The sequence below is a fragment of the Macrobrachium rosenbergii genome, chromosome 41, assembly GCF_040412425.1.
Source record: "Macrobrachium rosenbergii isolate ZJJX-2024 chromosome 41, ASM4041242v1, whole genome shotgun sequence".
In the NCBI taxonomy this organism is placed as follows: Eukaryota; Metazoa; Arthropoda; class Malacostraca; order Decapoda; family Palaemonidae; genus Macrobrachium; species Macrobrachium rosenbergii.
The window spans coordinates 28,863,469-28,887,040 of NC_089781.1; the positions used below are offsets into that span (position 1 = coordinate 28,863,469).

A 23,572-nucleotide genomic window follows, 5' to 3' on the forward strand; every position below is an offset into this window, starting at 1 on the left:
CGTAAATGTTCCTTTAGCAATGGTGAAGTTCTGAAATTGAAAATGATTGAAGTACAGTATTGTTATTGTCAGTACCTTCATTCGTTGGATGTCGATGTGTTGGAAGTGCAAGAAAGTTAGCTGACAAATAAGGAAGTAATTTATTGGATCTAGTTCCAGATCTGAGCACGTTTCAACATACAACCTATCCTCGCTACAGAGAACTTTGAAGGATACCTGTCGGACTTCTCTCATACCCAGGCCGGCGAGTGAGACCAGTGGAACTATATATGTCTGTTGAGCAATCCAAAGATCTTTAAGTTCGGAGAGTCACAGGTTCAGAGGTCATAGTCAAACCTTCGTAGCGCTTGTTTAATTAAACTGTTTTTTTTCCACGGATACCAAAAAAAAAAAAGAGGGAACTCGCCTGCAAGATTTTTTTCCCGGCACGTGAGCTTTGGAACACTCTAGCAGCTCTTTTGTCGTTTTCATGGCTCTGCCACTTCAGTATTTAAAAGTTCTCCACCTCAGTTACCAGACTGAAGTAAAAAAATGATTACGAATTACATTATATAAAGAAAATTTTCAATATAGTAAGAGTTTGGAGCTGAAGAAAATTGGTTGGATCTGAAGGCATTATTAGGCTCTTGTGCATTTTAGGTTAAATTTCAGCTGAGCTTAATAACAAACCCAGTTGCGTCGTCACCATTCGCGGCTGTTTGATCAGGTAAGCTGAAGTTATTCTATTGTCCTTTTCTTGTTTAGGAAAACCACAGCCAGCCGCAGAATTGAGAAGCAGGCCTTCTGAAGGTTATTATTTTTCTTCCTTGAGGAACCTCAGGAATGCTGATGTGTAACGATCTACTTTCTTTTTCATTTTAATAGGAGCAGTTACTTGTTTGGAGGATTTAACTCTTGTCAATTCAAGTTGGTTGTCGGGGAAAGCACGGAAAATTCTCTCTCTCTCTCTCTCTCTCTCTCTCTCTCTCTCTCTCTCTCTCTCTCTCTCTCTCTCTCTCTCTCACCAAATCTCCTTTCTTGGGCATTTCATTACCATGGTCTTTGGTGGGAATATGGTTGTTATTTTTATAAGGTATCATCTGAATATCTATTTCTCGATTTCATACGTGAAATAGACGTATTTAATGTTAACAGAGATTTTTTTTTTTTTTTTTTTTTCAAATTTTGTGTTGTTACTCTGTACATGCGTCTTGGCCCTTTAGATAATTTACAGACAAATTGACATGTATATTATTGATTGGAATTAGAGTTCACTACAGTTAAGGCTCAAGGTTTTGATTCCAAATTATCCAGTGAAACTGTTGTTTTGTGGGAACTATGACGGTCACATTGTCTGTCGTTGAGGCAGCAATTAAGCTTCCAGTTTAAAGTTAATCGGCGTCAGTTCTGAAGTCGGTTTTAAAATGGCAGTGTGTAGATATGCGTTTGTCATGACATATGCGTTTGTCTTGACATAATCATCTTTTAACCTGCACGGTTACAATAATCCCCCATAAAAATGAAGTTCGTTGGTTTTATGTTTATGATGAAATATATTGTGTAGAACCTGATACGATGCTACAGCGCGTGCGGGATTATGTACAATTTAATGTTTTTTAGTTTTCTGTAAAAGAAAAATATTGTGTCGGCTTTGTCTGTCCGTCCGCACTTTTTCTGTCCGCCCTCAGATCGTAAAAACTAACGAGGCTAGAGGGCTGCAAATTGGTATGTTGATCATCCACCCTGCAATCCTCAGACATACCAAATTGCAGCGCTCTATCCTCAGTAGTTTTTATTTTATTTAAGGTTAAAGCTAGCTATAATCGTGCGTCTGGCAACGATATAGGACAGGCCACCATCGGGCCATAGTTAAAATTTTATGGGCCGCGGCTCATACAGCATTATACGGAGACCACCGAAAGATAGATCTATGTTTTGTGGCCTTGATTATACGCTGCATAGAAACCTCGACTGCGCCGAAGAAACTTGGGCGCATTTTTTACTTGTATCTTCATCCCAGTTCAGTTTTCTCAGAACTTCGTCGAACTGTATCTCTCAGTTGATTCCAATAAAAAGTCAACACGTATATTTTGACTGGACAGGGTGGGAATGGCTGCTTCATTAGGCAGGAATAAAGTCTCTTGCATCTATTCGCTTTGGTCCTTTTTTTTTTTCTTTTACTTGTCACCTGGTTGTCCATCTTTCCCTTTCCCTTGCTCTAGTGTTTTGCTCGTCCCTCAATTGCAAATTTTATGGAAAGCCATATGCGAGAGTTTCTGCGAGACTATTTCATACGTGATAATGGTAGTTGCTGCTTTACCATCTGAAATTTTATGCTTTATTTCCCAGGTGGAAGTGTTTAGTTAAACCACTTTTCAGGTGATCGTATTCAGATGTCATTCGGAAATCATGCGTTCCGGTAATGTCACTGAATACTGAAGGTAATGCTGAAAATTTTCGAAGGTCAATTATGATCTTTGTAGCTAGTTTTCTCCAATACAAAGGAAGGTGTGAACTCGAATCGTAAGATTTTGAAACTGATATTGTGATGTTGCTTTGATTATCAGCCGTTCAAAGTTATTTTCCGCTTATTTGCCATCAGTTGACATTCAAGTTTCAATTCAAACTGGTAGGCTCCAGCACCTGGGTCTGAAGCTTCTACAGAAATCTGCACTGTAGTTCTTATGTGCTGTGGCTCTCATTTTTATTGCAATGGCAACCGGTCTGTAGGTCCAATACGCCGGCAGAGGCAGGGTGTTAGATGTAAAAACTTGTTAAGATTCGTGTATTTTGAAAGTTTTATTCGTAGTGTGTGTGTTGTTCAAAGACAATAATACAGAAATATAGCCGTGAAAATGACACTTGCTTCAAATATTCATCGTGTATGTGAAACCGATTTTATCATGCAACCAACTGTAACTATTTTGAATGATTTACGTAAGAGGAGCCAGTCTGAGTGTCATGAATTTATACATATATGTATATATATATATATATATATATATATATATATATATATATATATATATATATATATATATACATATATATATATAATAAATATATATATATATATATATATATATATATATATATATATATATATATATATATATATATATATATATATATATATATATTATATATACATATATATATATATATATATATATATATATATATATATATATATATATATATATATATATATATATATATATATATATATATATATATAATATATATATTATATGTTACATATATATTGTAAGATCAAATAAGTTATTACACAGTAAGACCAAAAAGTTACCTCACTTCAGCCAGACACTTAAACCTCATAACAAAAATATTAAGACTGAATACTCTAAAGATACAGTGATCTCATAAAATTTGCTTATCACTTGAAAAATCAATGTAACTTTATTAAGTTATGGGTGAGGTAACAATTAATAAGCTATAAAAAGACTAGTGGAAAATGGGCATCATTTCAACAAACACTATAACGGTTTCCCTGTTTCTATTTCACTTTGATAAAGGAGAACTAGACAGATATATCACTTACCTTATACACATTCATTAATATCCCTAATCACTGGTGGTTAAAATGAAACACTGTGCTTTTAAAACTTTAAACAGACAAATTTATTTCTAAGTTTAAAAGTTATAGCAGAGTTCACAATCTCAAAAAGATTTACTATTACTTGACAACAGTGTAAGATTTAAGTATTTCTTAATCAAGATTAATTCACAAAACTTTAATTTATCAAGAAAGCAATTTGGTTAAGTAAAATTCAAACCATTAACTTTCACTCAGGTTTTAGATATACACTTGATTAACTAAACCCAACACAAGTGTTCACTAAAATATTACTGACTGGAATCCATATAAGTATTCTCTGAAATCTCAATAATAAGTATGCACTAACAAAATGCTAAGCAATCACCAACAGAAAACTTTGGAAAACACTAATTATAAAAGTAGAGTAATATGATAACACAGACATATAAGTATGAAACAAGCAAAAAATGGAAATATACAAACAGCAATTTCACTAAGACAAAAATATGTTTAAAGATTATATCTGTATAGTTATCATATACTATTACAGTGCACATACAATTACATGCACTCACGTGTATAACGATTTTCAGGGATATACTTTATTTACTTAATGTTATGCACATTATCATTTATTCTGATGTTATTTAATGTAATACTTGTAAACCATTAGCTATGTTACGATCGTGGCAACAATGTAATTACATGCGGCAACACCGCTATTGCTTCCCGCCTGTGGTCACTCTGTCTTGATGTACGGATCTTCCTCCCGCCTCACGCCGCTGTATATCTGTCAATATACGGGATTTTAAAGAACCTACAGTATTATTTCATCACCCTTCGTTCCATCCATTACATGGACGTATGTGGTAGGGCACCAACCCGCAATATCGATCTTTCAAAAGATTACCTTCACTTTTATAAAAAAAAAAAAGCTAAACTCACGTCTTTCTAAGACTTTCTCAAAGACAACACTGCCAAGTCACAATGATATACACTTAGTAAAATATAGTTAGCAGCAAGACACATTAGAATTCACTATATGAGATATTATCCACCTCTTATCAGAATAATAATTCTCTTCTACCTAGAGCATCACTTTGACTCTTAACATAATATAAAACCAATAAATATCACATTACCCTTTACAAGTGGTACACCATTATACACTTTCCACAATGCTTGTAAAATACCAACGTAAACATCTTAGATCATTCTTACAAAATGTATACACTTCGTGGGTGAATTTGACAAAACGTATGCTTTTGAGGAAGGAGGATAACCAACTTTATATATATACCCTTATGAGCACAGAGAGAGAGAGAGAGAGAGAGAGAGAGAGAGAGAGAGAGAGAGAACCTTATGCCAGCAACCCCTTTTGCCTAACTAACTGTTTTTCATTCAGGACCCCTCTTTTATCTTCAAGCCCTCCCAGAATACTTGATACATAAAGTGTACATACATTATACATACAGGTATACATGTACAGTACACATACAGGACTGGAGCTTCAAGCGCCATATCTCAAAACACCTGGGTAAACAGGAAGAAGTATTTTGGACCAAATCCTGGGTCGGCTGTCAACGTGTCAACTTCATCTCTCTCACGCCCTCTTCCTTTTATACTCAGATTATGGAAACATAATAGGCATAGAAAAGCTAATAACCATGGAACAGACACACATGATAAACATATAATAAAGCATTCTGGCCGAGGCCTGTCAACTCATCGAGATAAGCAAAGTGGCTCCTCTGAACACAACTTTCTCCAAATGCTTATGTTAATTCAGGATGTGGCTAAGTGATAAGAATCTTAACCTTTCTCTCTACTCGGCACTAACACTCAGTATTCATTTTAATATACTGCACAATATATTAAACAAATGAAAAAAAAACACATCAAAACATATTTCAGAATCACATGATACACAATTTATCTGTAAGACAAAGACATTTTAAGATCATATTATCATATCTCACAACAAATGACGAATCTGCAAGCAAAACATCAAAATTATCACAGAGACACATTTATATTTGTGGAATGGTTTTAGATATTATAAACATTATATAATATATACTATATATATATATATATATATATATATATATATATATATATATATATATATATATATATATATATATATATATATATATATGAAACCAACTTCATGGCAAACCTTCCTTTGATCGGTACCAGTCAAGACTCCATCATGGTTTTGACGAACACCTCATACACCCTATCTGTACTTTACATTCTTTTTTTTTAAATATCACTTCAAAGTTTTGATTACTCAAGTCATCTGTCTGGAATAGAAAATTTCGTAGCAATAGGCACTAAGGAAGATCTGGCAAACAGGGGGAAGATCCCGTAGGGGGGTAGCGCCATCAGTGCACCTCACACGGTACACTGTGGGCATTACTTGAGGTTCTTTGCAGCGTGCATCCCCTTTCGTTCCTTTTACCGTACTTCCTTTCAAATTCTGTTTCTTCTGTCTTACTTTCCAACCTCTCTTAACAATAATTGATTCATGGTGCAACTGCGAGGATTTCCTCCTGTTACACCTTTCAAACCGTTTATTGTCAATGGCCTAAGTTCTATATTCAGTTCAATTCAACAGGGGGAAGTCAAAGGGTCGAGAACAGAAAATCGGCGTATGATCAAATGTCAGGATCGGGAAAGAAGCTAATAGGCCTACGCTCTTTTCCGCCAATTTTGTTTTCCTTGACTCTCGTTCTGAAAGTCGAAGGAAGGTCTGGCGCACACACACATGCACACACACACACACATATACAGTATATTATATATATTTTTTTTTTCATGACACTCAGGCTGGCTTCTCTTACGTAAATCATTTAAAATAGTTCCAGTTGGTTGAATTATAAAATCTGTTTCACATACAAAATTAATATTTAAAACAAATATCATTTTCATGGTTATATTTCTGTATTATTGTCTTTTAAAAACACGCATTTCAGAGTGAGCGATAGTGATATTTTTTACCAAGATTCGTTTCACCTTACACAGGTTGCTGCACTCATGAGAGAGAGAGAGAGAGAGAGAGAGAGAGAGAGAGAGAGAGAGAGAGAGAGAGAGAGAGAGAGAGAGAGAGAGAGAATATCTTATGAATGGTTTCAACTCAGCATGGTGAAGATTACCTCCGTTTTGATGGTAAACAGTTTTAAGGTGTAGCTACCGATTTAGGTCTAGTATTTTTCTTCTCCTGCACATGATATAGATGATGGTATGTCATTCCTTATGTAGCATGAATAGCGATAAGTTTGACCCTAGAAAGACTAACCAGCTTAAGAAACATCTTTTGATACGGTATTTTAAGAATTCAACCAGATCTCTTGAAAATAACGAAATGTTTTTAATGTCGCAATTCACAAGTTTTAGAGAACTTTTTATATATACTTATTTGCGAAAAACAAGTCAAACATTCAAATATTTTCAATAAATAAATATCAGAGATTGGCAGTTGTCTCGAAAACATTGCCATCAACTGACGGAAAAGATTCGTCCACTTGCTTGTGAATTGAGTTGCACAAGTGTAACGATGCAAAATTTTCAGGCCACAAAGTTATATAAATTTTGAATATTTTAAGATTTTTTGTTGTAAGTATTCTAAATGTCAACCATTAATTTATTCTCGCGTGGGAGATGACAAGATACTTCACTAAGGAATCAGATTGCTCGCATAGTTCTGTATCCGGCTTTAGTCATTTAGCAGACTTGATAACATGTCCACAGGTGGGCAGTTTGAATTTGTTTTCGATATATATATTTTGAGAACGCTTTGTCCGACTTCATAGTCAGTATGTTTATGACTTGATAAAAGAGATGCGGCGAATAAGGCAGGAGTTTATCACTAGGTGCTGGTTGCAAGGAAAGTTCTTATCATCGTCATCATCATCATAACCTTCATCTGTGTTTGTTTTGTAGGTCCTCCTTCGGTCTATAAGGTGAAGCCATTTTATTTGAAGTTTTAGTTTATATATATCTTGAATAACTAGCTCAGACGGTCGCACCTCCTGATAGAGTCCTTCTCAGAGTAAATGATCATGGATTTGATTGCATTTTTGTGAATTGGTAAGGAAAACACGGAGTTATGATACCGAAGGAGTGTTGTTGCTGCAGGTAGTGGAAATCCGCAGTGGAAGAACCGTTTCTGTAGGTTTGACGTACACGTGACATTCTGTAAAACTTTGAGCGAAAAATTCAACAGAGAAATCATAATTTAAAGCGGAGTATTTGTGATCATGTTTGTTTTCTCGGCGCCTTTGTTAGTGTTGTTGAATGTTTGCTATACTGACTACGATGTAGTCCTGTATGTTAATATTGTGAGGAACTATGCTGGTAGTACCTCCAGCTACAGTTCTGGTTTGGAACTCATTTATTGCAGCTACGAGCATCTGTGTTCATTGCGGGGATTTCAAGAACAGTAATCAATATTCATGAGGGAACCTCATTCAGGAGCCATGCCATGTCAGTTAAAAACGGAATATGTTAGTTATCTTTTACAAAGTCATTACCTGGAGATCTCTACCATGGTGAGGTCAAGAGAAAACAGGTAAAAAATGCGCCGAAGTTTTTTCGGCGTAATCAAGTTTTCTGTACAGCATATAATGCTGTATGAAACTCTCAGCCGCGGTCCATGAAATTTTCAGCCACTTCCCGGTGGTGGCCGGTGCCAGACGCACGATCATGGATAACTTTAACCTTAAATAAAATTAAAACTACAGAGGCTAGAGTGCTGCAATTTGATATGTTTGATGATTGCTGGGTGGATGATCAATATACCAATTTGCAGCCCTCTAGCCTCAGTAGTCTTGAAGATCTGAGAGCGGACAGAAAAAGTGAGGAGGACAGACAAATAGCCATCTCAATAGTCTTCTTTTACAGAAAACTAAACTGCTTGAAACTTGGCATCTGAATTGGTTCACATCCTGGAAAAAAGAGGAAAAAAGGTAAAGAAGCGGAATGATTATAATACCAATAAATCAATACCTTACAGCGTAGTAGTAATAATAATAATACTAATCAAAGAAGCGTTCGACAGGAATTCCCATTCCAATCTTTCTTCTTTTCAGTCTGGGTAAAAAAGGCCAGGCTTTTAGTAAATTGAAAGTCCCGCTTGCCAAACTTGACATTCGCTCCTTTTGTTCGAATCGCTTTTTTGTCCTCTGTGGACTTTGACGTGAAATCATGAGAGCTGTTGATCCATTTAGGTTTTGTGCATTGATGTGCTTGGCGTCATAGAAGAGAAACTCGCCATCCCAACTTGCGTCATGCACAGCTTGACGTGAATCAAATGACAGCTGTTAAAATCTTAGATATATGCCTTCAGTTTAGGTGGAAGGGTACGAAATGGTAATTATTGGTTGAACTGCGAAGGGGGACAGGCCGTCAGTGCATCTTATGCTGTGCACTGTAGGCATTACTCAAGGTTCTTTGCAGCGTTCCTTCGGCCGCTAGCTGCAACCTCTTTCGTTCCTTTTACTGTACCTCCGTTCATATTCTCTTCATCTTACTTTCCTCCACCCTCTCCCAACAATTTTTTCAGAGTGCAACTACGAAATTTTCCTCCTGTTACACCTTTCAAACCTTTTTACTCTTAATTTCGCTTTCAGTGCTGAATAAATGACGTCATAGGTTCCAGCGCCTGGCCTTTTGGCCAAAATTCTATATTCCATTCCAGTTCATTCCATAATTGATTGAAATGCTTGAGCATTATGCAGTTTCACCTACCAGAAGGTCAGACTGCTCCTGTAAGGAAAATACAGGTTGCAATCCGTGATGAAAGAACTGAGTCAGGTGAATATATTATTGCTGACAGGAGTGTTTTTTTATTTTTGATTAGATTTTTGACATTATATATTGAATCTCTGTTTGTGTGGTTTCCAGTTAATAACGCTACCAGATGCAATAGTAAAATCTGACCTGTCTCAAAATAATACGGAAGCTGAACGAATTCTAAATTTTAGAAACTGCTGTTAATTATATCTCGCAAGCAGATGTGTTTGGTTTTCAGAATTGCCTTTCACATTTGTAAGCATGATTTAGATCGCACGGGCTGCTCATACAAGTCAGTGTCCGTGCCGATAAACACTTGATTAATTAATCAACAACATATCTTCAAGTTCCACAGCCTTTGGAAGTATGAAGCTTGAAGGTACGAAGTATAGTGACTGGATTTGTTCATTCCCCGTTAATCAGTGGGTTTCAGTGCTAATGGGGTCGGTACCTCTGATACTCTGGATTACAAGGTGAGGAGAGAGAGAGAGAGAGAGAGAGAGAGAGAGAGAGAGAGAGAGAGAGATGTTAGCACCATACAGAATATATGCAGGTAGTTAAGTCGCCTTCCGTTTAGAGACCAGAATGACTTGAATGAGTTACAACCATCAATTCCCTGAACGTCGATAGTGGAACATTCGCGGAGAAATGAATGAAGCTTCATATGAGATTTTCAAAAGCTCAAATGAAGTATTTTCGACTCTCATCGTATAGCAAATGCGCTTTGAAAGTTTCATCAAGGCGCACAAACAGAATCAATGATTTTGGAAATGTCATAAATTGAGAACTTGAAAGTACAATTCGATGTATGAATCTACTTTTGTAACAAATTATCAGATTCTTGTGAAAACCTTTTATTTGGACATAAACGCTTTTTGATATGCAGTCCTGGGAATTCATAGGGACTTAGTCTAAAGTAAATGTGTCTATAATCTATCAGTAAGTTTGTATGCTGAGCTACGTATATAACTGCGTGGAACTGTTGTATATATTATATTATTTAAAATCTCATTTTCAATCGGATCAGCGTTTTAAAACTTAGATAAAAAAGACATTTTCATTTCACCTGTTGTTAAGAATATTTTATGTAATATAAAATGAATGATGTTGATAAATTTTTAATGTTCCAACGAATTAAGTTTTCTTCTTTTGTTTTATTTCAGGCTTATTTTCACACGTCATTGTATTATGATTTTTCCCAAAGTTTAAGTGTCGTTCTTTGATCCGTTTACAAGTCACTTGCGGTTTTGTTCGCATTAAAATAAACATTTGGGTTGGATTATTAAGCAGCCTGTATTTCTGCTACTCTCCTCACTTGTGGGGATGAGATCGAGAATTTTATAAGTTTTATTCCGATCTGGGACTAACCGGACAGGCCCGGTAATTACTCGCTCTCCTTTTTTTGATCTGTTTTTATTTTAAGAAGCAGCCTTGGACAAGTGGACGTTTTAAGTGGTGTCAGTTTTATATGATATATGCTATGACGCAGTAATGAACGATGGCAAATGTTACAACTCAACATGTGGCAGTTCTGATCTGGATTTAAATCCCGTCCCGATATAATTTACCAGTGAATATTCATGTTATTTTTCAAGAATTTTTCCTGTTGACGTAAAGAAAGCGTCAGTTCAGCTCAGCTTGTGAAGGACAGAAGAGTGCTACGATCGCGGCTAAGTGCAAGAAGCTTTTCAGGAGGGAAAATGAGGATGAAGTGCTGTCGAAGACGTCGTGGTAGGATAACAGAACCCACTGTTTTTTTTTTTTTTCATTTATTTAGGCTCTTTCGACTTCACCATTTTCTCTTGCCTATTACAGTGTTTACGCTTCAATACCAGAATGGCTACGCTTTCATTATTGCAGATATTCTTTATATTAGAATATTAATCCGCTACTCGAGTAATTACTCTTCTGTTAATAATTTAGATGCTTCTATTGATAACTGGAGTAATTAAAGAGTACTTACGAGGCTTTCATAACAGTTATTCCTTCATGCCAGCAGCCTTGATAAAACTTCTGACCCTTTCTAGACCTAATAGATGCGTTCTGTAATGCTAGTGAGATCTTACAGGAACATTAGTCAGTGTCCTCAGATCTTATTAGGAAATTGCTTAGCGCTTAACATACCGTAATTTGTAACGAACTGTGTATTTGAAATGCCCAGAATTAAGCGCGTTCGTCCCGTCTACCTCAGATGTCTACTTCAGCTGCATACTTTGAAATGTACGAAGTGAACACAAACACAGAACGATGCTGACCACTGAATATTCGAAATGTTCTGGCCTGCAATTATCTCATACTTGAACAGTTGTTCACCACCGACAAAGAAACAGAAGAAGATTCAGTCGGGAACAAGTCACATAGAAAGGCTGACTATCCTAAGAAAGTACTCGTCATGACACGGAACAAATTTGGAGAATGTTCTTTTGCCTGCGTTATCGAGCGATGCACGTGTCTGCGTCTAGGTGAGCACTGGCACGCACCTTCTCGCTCACGCTTGGTTCATTAGTGGCTCCTACTCGTATATTTCCAGACTACAAACGAAATGTCATTTGCACATGAACATCGTTAAAAGGAACTCTCTTCCTGTAGAAGTGCAGAACGGAATGTTTATGTTCATTGTCATAACATAACAATGGCATACGGAAGGTTAGTATAAGAGAGTTAGCCTACCTCGATGTATTCCTGAATACTTTGTCGGGAAGTTTGTAACAAAGGAATTCTTGACTTCTCTCCCAGCAGAGTTTATTGTTGAAGTATGGTTTGCAATATAAATTATTAGGGTATCTCAAAATACTAAATTAAAAAAAATGCTCCAAAAGTCTGTCTTTCAGAGAGAAATGATGGTGGTTCTCAGTCTATATTTGCTCGATAAGTAAGTTATTGGTCTAGAGAACGGCGATAATTATGAGTTAGTCACCGAGTATTTACTAAGAAATGTCAGATAGTAGACACCACTGAAGTTTCACACACACACACATTATACTGTATATATATATATATATATATATATATATATATATATATATATATATATATATATATATATATATATATATATATATATATATATATATATATATATATATATATATATATATAATCAGTAAAGCTACAAACGTCCTTTAATATCAATTCGCTCTACCTCGAGAAATAATATGTTTTCATATATGTTACCGAAGGGGAATTTTAGTTGATAATAAGTTCGTCGTCCCGTGGGCTCGAACTAACGGGACGACGAACTTATTATCAACTAAAAATTCCACTTCGGTAACATATATGAAAATATATTATTTCGAGTTAAGCGAATTGATATTAAAGGACGTTTTACTGATTAATATACGAATCACGGTAATGTGATACGTTATATCATATATATAATGTGATAAAATATATATATATATATATATATATATATATATATATATATATATATATATATATATATATATATATATATATATATATATATACATACAGTATATATAATATTTTGTCGCTTTGAAAATAAAGCTTTAAGAAAGATATTAGGAAGTTGCCAAAGTAAATGAGATAATGATGAAAGGGAGATGGAGATGGTTTAGAAGAACACACCTACTTGGATGATATATGAAACGCAAAAAAAAGGAGTGGAGATTTGTGGAAGTTAAAGACGTGATAGTGGAATTTCACCAAAGCCTTTCGTTTCATATGATTTCAGGTCTCTCTCTCTCTCTCTCTCTCTCTCTCTCTCTCTCTCTCTCTCTCTCTCTATCTCTCTATATATATATATATATATATATATATATATATATATATATATATAATATAATATATATATACTTCTTCTTCTTCTTCTTTTAACGTGCTTTTTTTCCCATTTTTGTATGGGGTAAACACGATGCCTTCTGTTGAAGGACTTTTGATTTGGCTTTGGGGTAGACCGGTAGTCTCGATCGCCTGCCCTGCCTGACATCGCTTAGACCCCGGTAGCGTATGTTTCATGTATCATACCCGACCCAACGCCCTTTCTTCCCAGCAGCGAGAAGTTGTTGCGCGGGTAGGGCGAGAGTTCGAGACGTGTGAGATGTTTGTTATGTTTTTAAACTATATATATGTAATATATGTGTGTATGTATGTATATATATATAATATATAATATAGTATACAGTGTAGATATTTATATATATATATATATATATATATATATATATATATATATATATATATATATATATATATATATATATATATATATTATATATATATATATATATATACAGATATATATATATATATATATATGTATATATATTATATGCATACATAAATACATACATATATATATATATGTGTGTGTATATAATGTGTTTATTAAATCACGTGCCAATTCTCCTTTGAGCGTCTAAAGGTTACAGCCCAAAAGTGTATATGCCTGTATATATTATAGACAAACGTCAAACTTTTGCTGGCAAGGTGTTAGTTGTTTCACTCATACTATGAAAAATTGGCGATTAAAAACGTCATTCTGTGATTATGAGAGTAAGCTTACAGGAATTATGTTAAATGAGCAGTTGGAAGGACCTAACTTTGTTGATATTGCATTGATACCTCCAATAAGGTTTAGCTTTGAGATCTCTTAATATAATTTGTATTTGAGTATTCACGTAATAGCTCCTCTGTCAGTTTGCGCTAGGAGAGTAATACATATCCCTTCCCGCTACCGGGCATCATAATTTTTTCAAATTTCTTGCACTTGGATCTAAAGGCTTTGTAGTGACAACGGATCCAAAAAAGCGCGAAGAATTCGAGAAGTTAAGGGGGCATTGTGGTTATTTCAATTACATAATTATGTATCTGGTAAAAAGTGACTAGTAGATTCTACACACACACACACATATATATGTACAGTATATATTATATATTTTCTTGATGTTGCCTTGCAATATGTATATCATGCGATATTTTGATATATTTACTCTTTTATTTATCATGTGTGTTATATATAAAGATAGTGATTGTTGAAGTGTCATATTTAGTTTGGCATCAGATCTCAAAGGAACTAATGATTTAAATAACTTAATAGCGTAATTTAGAATGAATAATATCTTTCTTGATAAAAGCGTAGTATATGGGACACGTACGTGTGTCCTAGTGAGAACTCGTTTCATTTCAGTTGTCATCAGTTGAGATAAGAGAGAATGCTTTGTTTTGGGTTAACATGACGACAGGTTGGAATAACAATTGCTGATCAGCTCTGGAATTCCACTCGAGTATTTCCTCTTGTTTATAAAACACGTCAATCATAATTAGCCGCTTGCAGTATGTTTCGATTGTGTAAAGATTTCTGTAAAAATTCGTCCCGTACGAAAAGAATACGAGTGATCACGTAGGCTACGTCCCTTTGAGAGAAAGAGTAACGTCCCGATAGCGTTCAAAACGCTTTGCTGCGATGACATCACTTTCCTTCTAGAAATTTCTCTTTTGGTATCTCGCACCCAAAATCCTTTGATGACGTCATCTCCCTGCTTCTAGAGCTTTTCTTTCGGTATTTCGCACTCAAAAATGCTTTAATGACGTCATGTAATTGTTTCATGTGATGCTGGAATTCTGAAATCTGTTTCATTCTGATTTCCGAGACCGATTAGTTTGGTTCCCTCTCTCTCTCTCTCTCTCGTTCTTAAAAAGAGATTACTTTTAACATAGTATATTTGTGGTCACATATTAGCATCAACTTTTGAGATCTGAATTTAGTAAAATTATTTAATTTGTGACGGCGCCTGGTAAAAACAGTGTGTTTTCTGCAGCAAGTGAGTTTACAGAGGTTTTCACAAGTTTGTGTAAGGTAACGTGAAATTTACTTATTATACCATGGTATAATAAGTTAGGAAATTTTGCCGTAGTGAAATTATCATTGATAAATCTTATGTGCATTTTTGTGTGTTTTTCCTGTTTGCAATCTCTTCATATTTTCAGTTTTTTTTTTATGTTTGTGATGTAACATTTATTGACGTAGCATTTTAAATATTTCTTGGTAATTTAACATTGCATACTTGATTTCATTTTTCATTTATTACGATTTTATTTTCAAATCTTGAGTAATTCTTGATAGTTTAAGTTTTTCTTGATTAATTTAAATTCATGATAAAGTAAAGTTTTCGTGAATTAGTTTTGTTTCATAATTTAATTCAAGAATTAATTAAGTTTTGTGTTATTTTCAAGTAATAGTAAATTTTTCAAATTGTGAATTCTAATTATAAATTTTGATTTCAAAAATAAATTTTTGTATTTAATATTTTTTTTTTTAAAACAGTTTCATTTATTGACCACCAGTGAATAGGATTAATTGTGCGTGCATAAGGCAAAGTGATAAACATGTTTTGTTCTTTTAGTTATGCTAAAGTGAGTTAAGACCAGGAAACAGTTAAAGTTATTTGATGGAGTGATGCCCTTTTACTCTATAATATTTCTTGTTTAACTGTTGATACTCACACATATTCTGATAAACTTAGTTTGATTTTTCAAGTGATTAATAAGTTTTTAAGGGGTCACTGTTACCTTTAGAGTACTCATTCGAAATTCTTATTGTTATGAAAGTTAAGGTATCTGGCTGAAGTGAGGTAAATTTTTGAACTTTGAGATTGGTTGTGTAATAACCAGGCACTTGGTTCGCATCGTGACAACAATATATATATATATATATTATCTATATATATATATATATATATATATATATATATATATATATATATATATATATATATATATATATATATATATCTCTATATATATATATATATATATATATATCTATATCTATATATATATATATATATATATATATATATATATATATATATATATATATATATATATATATATATATATATATATATATATATATATATATATATATATATATATATATATATATATATATATATATATATATATATATATATATATATATATATATATATATATAAAGCTAAGCTACGTATTCATTGGAAAGAAATTGTGTTGATTTGATGTGTAAACGATAATGCGTTTTAAATTCTTTCTGTTTGAAAACAGCTGTTAAAACCTTTTTACAAGACTGATGAGATTTTTCATAATGTATGCAAAGTAATCATTTTATGACATGATTTACTGCAGATAACACGTAAATCTTGTTTACTTTGGACTGACTTATATCATTTGGTTAATCCCAGTAAAGGAAGATTCTAAAAAAAAAAATCTTTGTTTCATTAATTTTTATAAGGAAATTTATAGTTAGCGGTGAGTTTTATAAGGAAATTTATAGTGAACGATGAATTTTATAAGAAATTTATATTTAACAATGAGTTTTATAAGAAATTTTATAGTTAACGATGGGTTTTATAGGGAAATTTATCGTTAACGATGAGTTTTATAAGGAAATTTAGTTAACGATGAGTTTTGTAACGAAATTTATAGTTAACAATGAGTTGAGTTGTATAAGGAAATTTATAGTTAACGATGACTTTTGTAACAAAATTTATAGTTAACGGTGAGTTTTGTAAGGAAATTTATAGTTAATTAAGGGTGAGTTTTGAAACGAAATTTATAGTTAACAGTTTTATAAGGAAATTTATAGTTAACGATATGTTTTATAAGGAAATTTATAGTGGACGATGAGTTTTTAAGGAAATTTATAGTTACCGATGAGTTTTGTAACGAAATTTATAGTTAATGATGAGTTTTATAAGTAAATTTAAGGTTAACGAACATTCGAGATTATTTCATTTACCACCGGTTAGAGATACTGTATGTTCTCATTTATTGCATGCTTGAAGATGTAGCTCGTACTTCGTACTTAGAAGTAATGGGGTTTTTATACACTCATTTTCATCAGAATTTAAATGCTTGTTGTGAATTGTTTCAATTTCACACACACTGTGATTACACTTTTCAGGCGCCAGTGAATTATTGCTAATGTGTGTGATCAGACAAGCTGTTAAATATCACTTAGTGTGATTTTTATTTTTTGTCCATTTGGACGTTAGGTAACGCGGTATTTTTATTAGTTCGTTCTGCAGCATAATGATTTTAGATAAGAGACTTTAATCTGAGAGATGATGGCTAGGAATTATTTTCAATTATGGAATACCGAGAGATTGCTCAGAATAATTTCAGTTATATAGGAAACTGAGCGATTGGTAAGAATATTTAAGTTATTGGAAACTGGGCGATTGGTAAGAATATTTCAGTTATAGGAAACAGCAATTCTTAAGAATAATTTCAGTTATAGGAAACTGAGCGATTGGTAAGAATAATTTCAGGTATAGGAAACTGAGTGATTGGTAAGAATAATTTCGGTTATAGGAAACTGAGCGATTGGTAAGAATAATTTCAGGTATAGGAAGCTGGGTGATTGGTAAGAATAATTTCAGTTATAGGAAACTGAGCTATTGATAAGAATAATTTCAATAATAGGAAACTGGGCGATTGGTAAGAATGATAACTATAGGAAATTGAGCGATTGGTAAGAATAATTTCAGTTATAGGGAACTGAGGGATGGGTAAGACTAATTTCAGTTATAGAAAACTGAGGGACTGGTAAGAATAATTTCAGTTATAGGAACTGAGGGATTGGTAACAATAATTTCAGTTATAGGAAACTGAGGGACTGGTAAGAATAATTTCAATTATAGAAAACTAAGGGATGGGTAAGAATAATTTCAGTTATAGGAAACTGAGGGATGGGTAAGAAACATTTCAGTTATAGGAAACTGAGGGATTGGTAAGAATAATTTCAATTATAGAAAAAGAATAGAATAACTGAGCAGTTGGATGGGTAAGAAACATTTCACTTATAGGAAACTGAACGATTGGTAAGAATAATTTCAAGAATAGAATACTGAGCAGTTGGTAAGAGTGATTTCAGTTATAGGAAACTGAGCGATTGGTAAGAATAATTTCAATTGTAGAAAACTGAGGGATGGGTAAGACTAATAACATTTATAGAAAACTGAGGGATTGGTAAGAATAGTTTCATCTATAGGAAACTAAGGGATTGGTAAGAATAATTTCAGTTATCGGAAATTAAGGGATTGGTAAGAATAATTTCAGTTATAGGAAACTGAGGGATGGGCAAGAAACATTTTACTTATACAAAACTGAACGATTGGCAAAAATAATTTCAAGTAGAGAACACTGAGCAATTGGTAAGAATAATTTCAGTTATCGGAAACTTAGCAATTAGTAAGAATATTTTTCAGTTATAGGAAACTGAGGGGTGGGTAAGAATAATTTCAGTTATAGGAAACTGAACGATTGTTAAGAATAATTTCAGTTATAGGAAACAGTGATTGGTAAGAATAATTTCAGTTATAGGAAACAGTGATTGGTAAGAATAATTTAAGTTATAGGAAACAGTGATTGGTAAGAATAATTTCAGTTATAGGAAACTGAGTGATTGGTAAGAATGATTTCAATCATAGAAAACTGAGGGATGGCTAAGAATAATTACAGTTATAGAAAACTGAGCAACTGGTAAGAATAATTTAAGTTATAGAAACGGAGGGATTAGTAAGAATAGTTTTAGTTACAGGAAACTGATGGATTGGTAGGAATAATTTCGATTAAAGAAAACTGAACTATTGGTAAGAATAATTTCAGTTATAGGAAACTGACGGATTGATAAGAATAATTTCAGTCATAGGAAATTGAGCAATTGGTAAGAATAATTTCAGTTATAGGAAACTGAGGGATGGGTAAGAATAATTTCAGTTATAGAAAATTGTGGGACTGGTAAGAATAATTCAAGTTATAGGATACTGAGGGATTGGTAAGGATCATTTCAGTTATAGGAAACTGAGTAATTGGTAAGAATAATTTCAATTATAGAATACTGAGCGATTGGTAAGAATAATTTCAGTTATCGGAAACTGAGGAGTTGGTAAGAATAATTTCTTTTATAGGAAAACGAGGGATTGATGAGAATAATTTCAGTTATAGGAAACTGTGATTAGTAAGAATAATTTCAGATGTAGGTAACTGAACGATTGGTAAAAGTAATTTCTGTTATGGGAACAGCGATTGGTAAGTATAAAATAAGTTATATGAAACTGAGGGTTTGGTAAGAATAATTTAAGTTACAGGAAACTGAGGCATTGGTAAGAATAATGTTAGTTATAGAAAACTTAGTAAACTGGGGGATTGGTAAGAATAACTTCAGCTATAGGAAACTGAGCGATTGGTAAGAATAATTTCAGTTATAGGAAACTGTGATTGGTAAGAATAATTTCAGTTATAGGAAACTGAGGGATTGATAAGAATAACTTCAGTTATAGAAAACTGAGGGATTGGTAAGAGTAATTTTAATTATAGAAAACTGAGCAATTGGTAAGAATAATTCAAGTTGTAAAAAACTGAGGGGTTGCTAAGAATAATTTTATTTATAGGAAACTGAGGGATTGGTAGGAATAATTTCAGTTATAGAAAAATGGGCGATTGGTAAGAATAATTTCAGTTAAAGGAAACTGAGGGGTTTGTAAGAATAATTTCAGTTATAGGAAACTTAGGGATTGGTAAGAATAATTTCAGTTGTAGGAAACTGAGGGATTTGTAAGAATAATTTCAGTTATAGGAAACTGAGCAGTTGGTAATAATAAGTCAAATTATACGAAACTGAGGGATTGGTAAGAATAATTTCAGTTATAGAATATTGAGGGATTAGTAAGAATAATTTCAGTTAGAGGAAACAGCAATTGGTAAGAATAATTTCAGTTATAGAAAATATTGGTAAGGATTTTAGTTATAGGAAATAATTTAAGAACAATTTCAGTTAGAGGAAACAGCAATTGGTAAGAATAATTTCAGTTATAGAAAACTGAGAGATTGGTAAGAATCATTTTAGTTATAGGAAACAGCGAATGCTAAGAATGATTTCAGTTATAGGAAACTGAGCGATTGGTAAGAATAATTTCAATTATAGAAAACTGAGGGATTGGTAAGAATCATTTCGGTTAGAGGAAACTGAGGGATGGGTAAGAATAATTTCAGTTATAGGAAACTGAAGGATGGGTAAGAATAATTTCAGTTATAGGAAACTTAGCTATTGGTTAGAATAATTTCAGTTATAGGAAACGGGGATTGGTAAGAATGATTTCAGATATAGGAAACTGAGGGATGGGTAAGAATAATTTCAGTTATAGGAAACTTAGCTATTGGTTAGAATAATTTCAGTTATAGGAAACGGGGATTGGTAAGAATAATTTCAGATATAGGAAACTGAGGGATTGGTAAGAATAATTTCAGTTGTAGGAAACTGAGGGATGGGTAAGAATAATTTCAGTTATAGGAAACTGAGGGATGGGCAAGAATAATTTCAGTTATAGGATACTAAGCAAATGGTAAGAATAATTTCAGTTATAGGAAACTGAGCGATTGGTAAGAATAATTTCAGTTATAGGAAACTGAGCAATTGGTAAGAATAGTTTCAGTGAAGGGAAACTGAGGGATGGTTAAGAATAATTCCACTTATAGGAAACTAAGGGATGAGTAAGAATAATTTCAGTTATGGGAAACTGAGCGATTCGCAAGAATAATTTCAGTTATAGGAAACTGAGCGATTTATAAGAATAATTTCAGTTATAGGAAGCTGAGGGATTGGCAAGAATAATTTCAGTTATAGGAAACAGCAATTGGTAAAAATAATTTCAGATATAGGAAACTGAGCGATTGGTAAGAATAATTTCAGATATAAGAAACTGAGCGATTGGTAACAATAATTTCATTTATAGGAAACTGAGGGATTGGTAAGAATAATTTCAGTTATAGAAAACTGAAAGATGGGTAAGAATAATTTTAGTTATAGGAAACTAAGGGATGGGTAAGAATCATTTCAGTTATAGGAAACTGACAGATGTGGAAGAATAATTTCAGTTTTAGGAAACTGAGCTATTGGTAAGAATAATTTCAGTTATAGGAAACTGAGAAATGGGTAAAAATAATTTCAGTTGTAGGAAACTGAGGGATGGGTAAGAATAATTTCAGTTATAGGAAACTGAGTGATTGGTAAGAATAATTTCAGTTATAGGAAACTGAGCGATTGGTAAGAATAATTTCAATGATAGGAAACTGAGGAATTTTTAAGAATAATTTCAGTGATAGGAAACTGAGGGATGGGTAAGAATAATTTCCGTTATAATAAAGTGAGCGATTGATAAGAAAAATTTCAGTTATAGGAAACTGAGCGATTGGTAAGACCTGAGGGATGGGTAAGAATAATTTCAGTTATAGGAAACTGAGGGATGGGTAAGAATAACTTCGGTTAAAGGAAACTGAGGGATGGGTAAGAATAATTTCAGTTATAGGAAACTGAGGGATGGGTAAGATTAATTTCAGTTATAGGAAACTGAGGAATGGGTAAGAATAATTTCAGTTATAGGAAACTGAGGAATGGATAAGAATAATTTCAGTTATAGGAAACTGAGGGATGGGTAAGAATAATTTCAGTTTAGGAAACTGAGGTGACTGAGGGATGGGTAAGAATAATTTCAGTTATAGGAAACTGAGCGATTGGTAAGAATAATTTCAGTTATATGAAACAGCGATTGGTAATTATAATTCAGTTATAGGAAACTGAGGAATGGGTAAGAATAATTTCAGTTATAGGAAACTGAGGGATGGGTAAGAATAATTTCAGTTATAGGAAACTGAGGAATGGGTAAGAATAATTTCAGTTATAGGAATATGAGGATGGGTAAGAATAATTTCAGTTATAGGAGACTGAGGATTGGTGAATAATTTCAGGAATGAGGGATGGTAAGAATAATTTCAGTTATAGGAAACTGAGGGATGAGTTAATTTCAGTTATAGGAAAATGAGGGATGGTTAAGAATAATTTCAGTTATAGGAAACTGAGGGATGGGTAAGAATAATTTCAGTTAAAGGAAACTGAGGATTGGTAAGAATAATTTCAGTTTAGGAAACTCAGTTATAGGAATAAGAAATTTCAGTTATAGGAGGGATGGGTAAGAATAATTTCAGTTATAGGAAACTGAGGATTGGTAAGAATAATTTCAGTTATAGGAAACTGAGGGATGGGTAAGAATAATTTCAGTTATAGGAGAATAACAGTTATAGGAAACTGGGGATGGGTAAGAATAATTTCAGTTATAGAAAAGACTGGAATGGGTAAGAATAATTTCAGTTATAGGAAACTGAGGATGGGTAAGAATAATTTCAGTTATAGGAAACTGAGGAATGGGTAAGAATAATTTCAGTTATAGGAAACTGAGGGATGGGTAAGAATAATTTTTCTGAGTGATTGGTAAGAATAATTTCAGTTAAGGAAACTGATAGGAAACTGAGGGATTGGTAAGAATAATTTCAGTTATAGGAAACTGAGCAATTAGTAAGAATAATTTCAGTTATAGGAAACTGAGGATGGGTAAGAATAATTTCAGTTATAGAAACTGAGGGATGGGTAAGAATAATTTCAGTTATAGGAAAACTGAGAATAATTTCAGTTATGAGGGATGGGTAAGAATAATTTCAGTTATAGGAAACTGAGGGATTTGGTAGAATAATTTCAGTTATAGAAACTGAGGGATGGGTAAGAATAATTTCAGTTAAAGGAAACTGAGGGATGGGTAAGAATAATTTCAGGAAACTGATGGGGATGGGTAAGATTAATTTCAGTTATAGGAAACTGAGGAATGGGTAAGAATAATTTCAGTTATAGGAAACTGAGGAATGGATAAGAATAATTTCAGTTATAGGAAACTGAGGGATGGGTAAGAATAATTTCAGATATAGGAAACTGAGGGATGGGTAAGAATAATTTCAGTTGAGAAACTGAGTGATTGAATAATTTCAGTATGAAGCTAAGAATAATTTCAGTTATCAGCAATTAGTAAGAATAATTTCAGTTATAGGAAACTGAGGATTGGTAAGAATAATTTCAGTTATAGGAAACAGAAACGATGGGTAAGAATAATTTCAGTTAGGGAAACTGAGAATGGGTAAGAATAATTTCAGTTATAGGAAACTGAGGGATGGGTAAGAATAATTTCAGTTATAGGAAACTGAGGGATGGGTAAGAATAATTTCAGTTATAGGAAACTGAGGAATGGGTAAGAATAATTTCAGTTATAGGAAACTGAGGGATGGGTAAGAATAATTTCAGTTATAGGAAACTGAGGAATGGGTAAGAATAATTTCAGTTATAGGAAACTGAGGGATGAGTAAGAATAATTTCAGTTATAGGAAACTGAGGAATTGTTAAGAATA

General features: G+C 33.2%; 1 protein-coding gene across 4 annotated transcripts in view; it reads left to right on the forward strand.

Annotated features, from left to right (window-relative positions):
• The window catches only part of LOC136826773 (galactosylgalactosylxylosylprotein 3-beta-glucuronosyltransferase P-like), a 143,368-nt gene that overhangs the window by 63,453 nt on the left and 56,343 nt on the right, over nucleotides 1–23,572 (forward strand). Inside the window, exon 1 of one of the 4 annotated variants that reach the window (XM_067084197.1) lies at nucleotides 10,968–11,068. The exons of the other annotated variants lie outside the window; for them this stretch is intronic. Coding sequence (XP_066940298.1) covers nucleotides 11,038–11,068 — 31 coding nt within the window. The 5' untranslated portion in view covers nucleotides 10,968–11,037. Of the gene's footprint in view, nucleotides 1–10,967; nucleotides 11,069–23,572 lie in introns of those variants that run through there. 4 annotated transcript variants of the gene reach the window in all.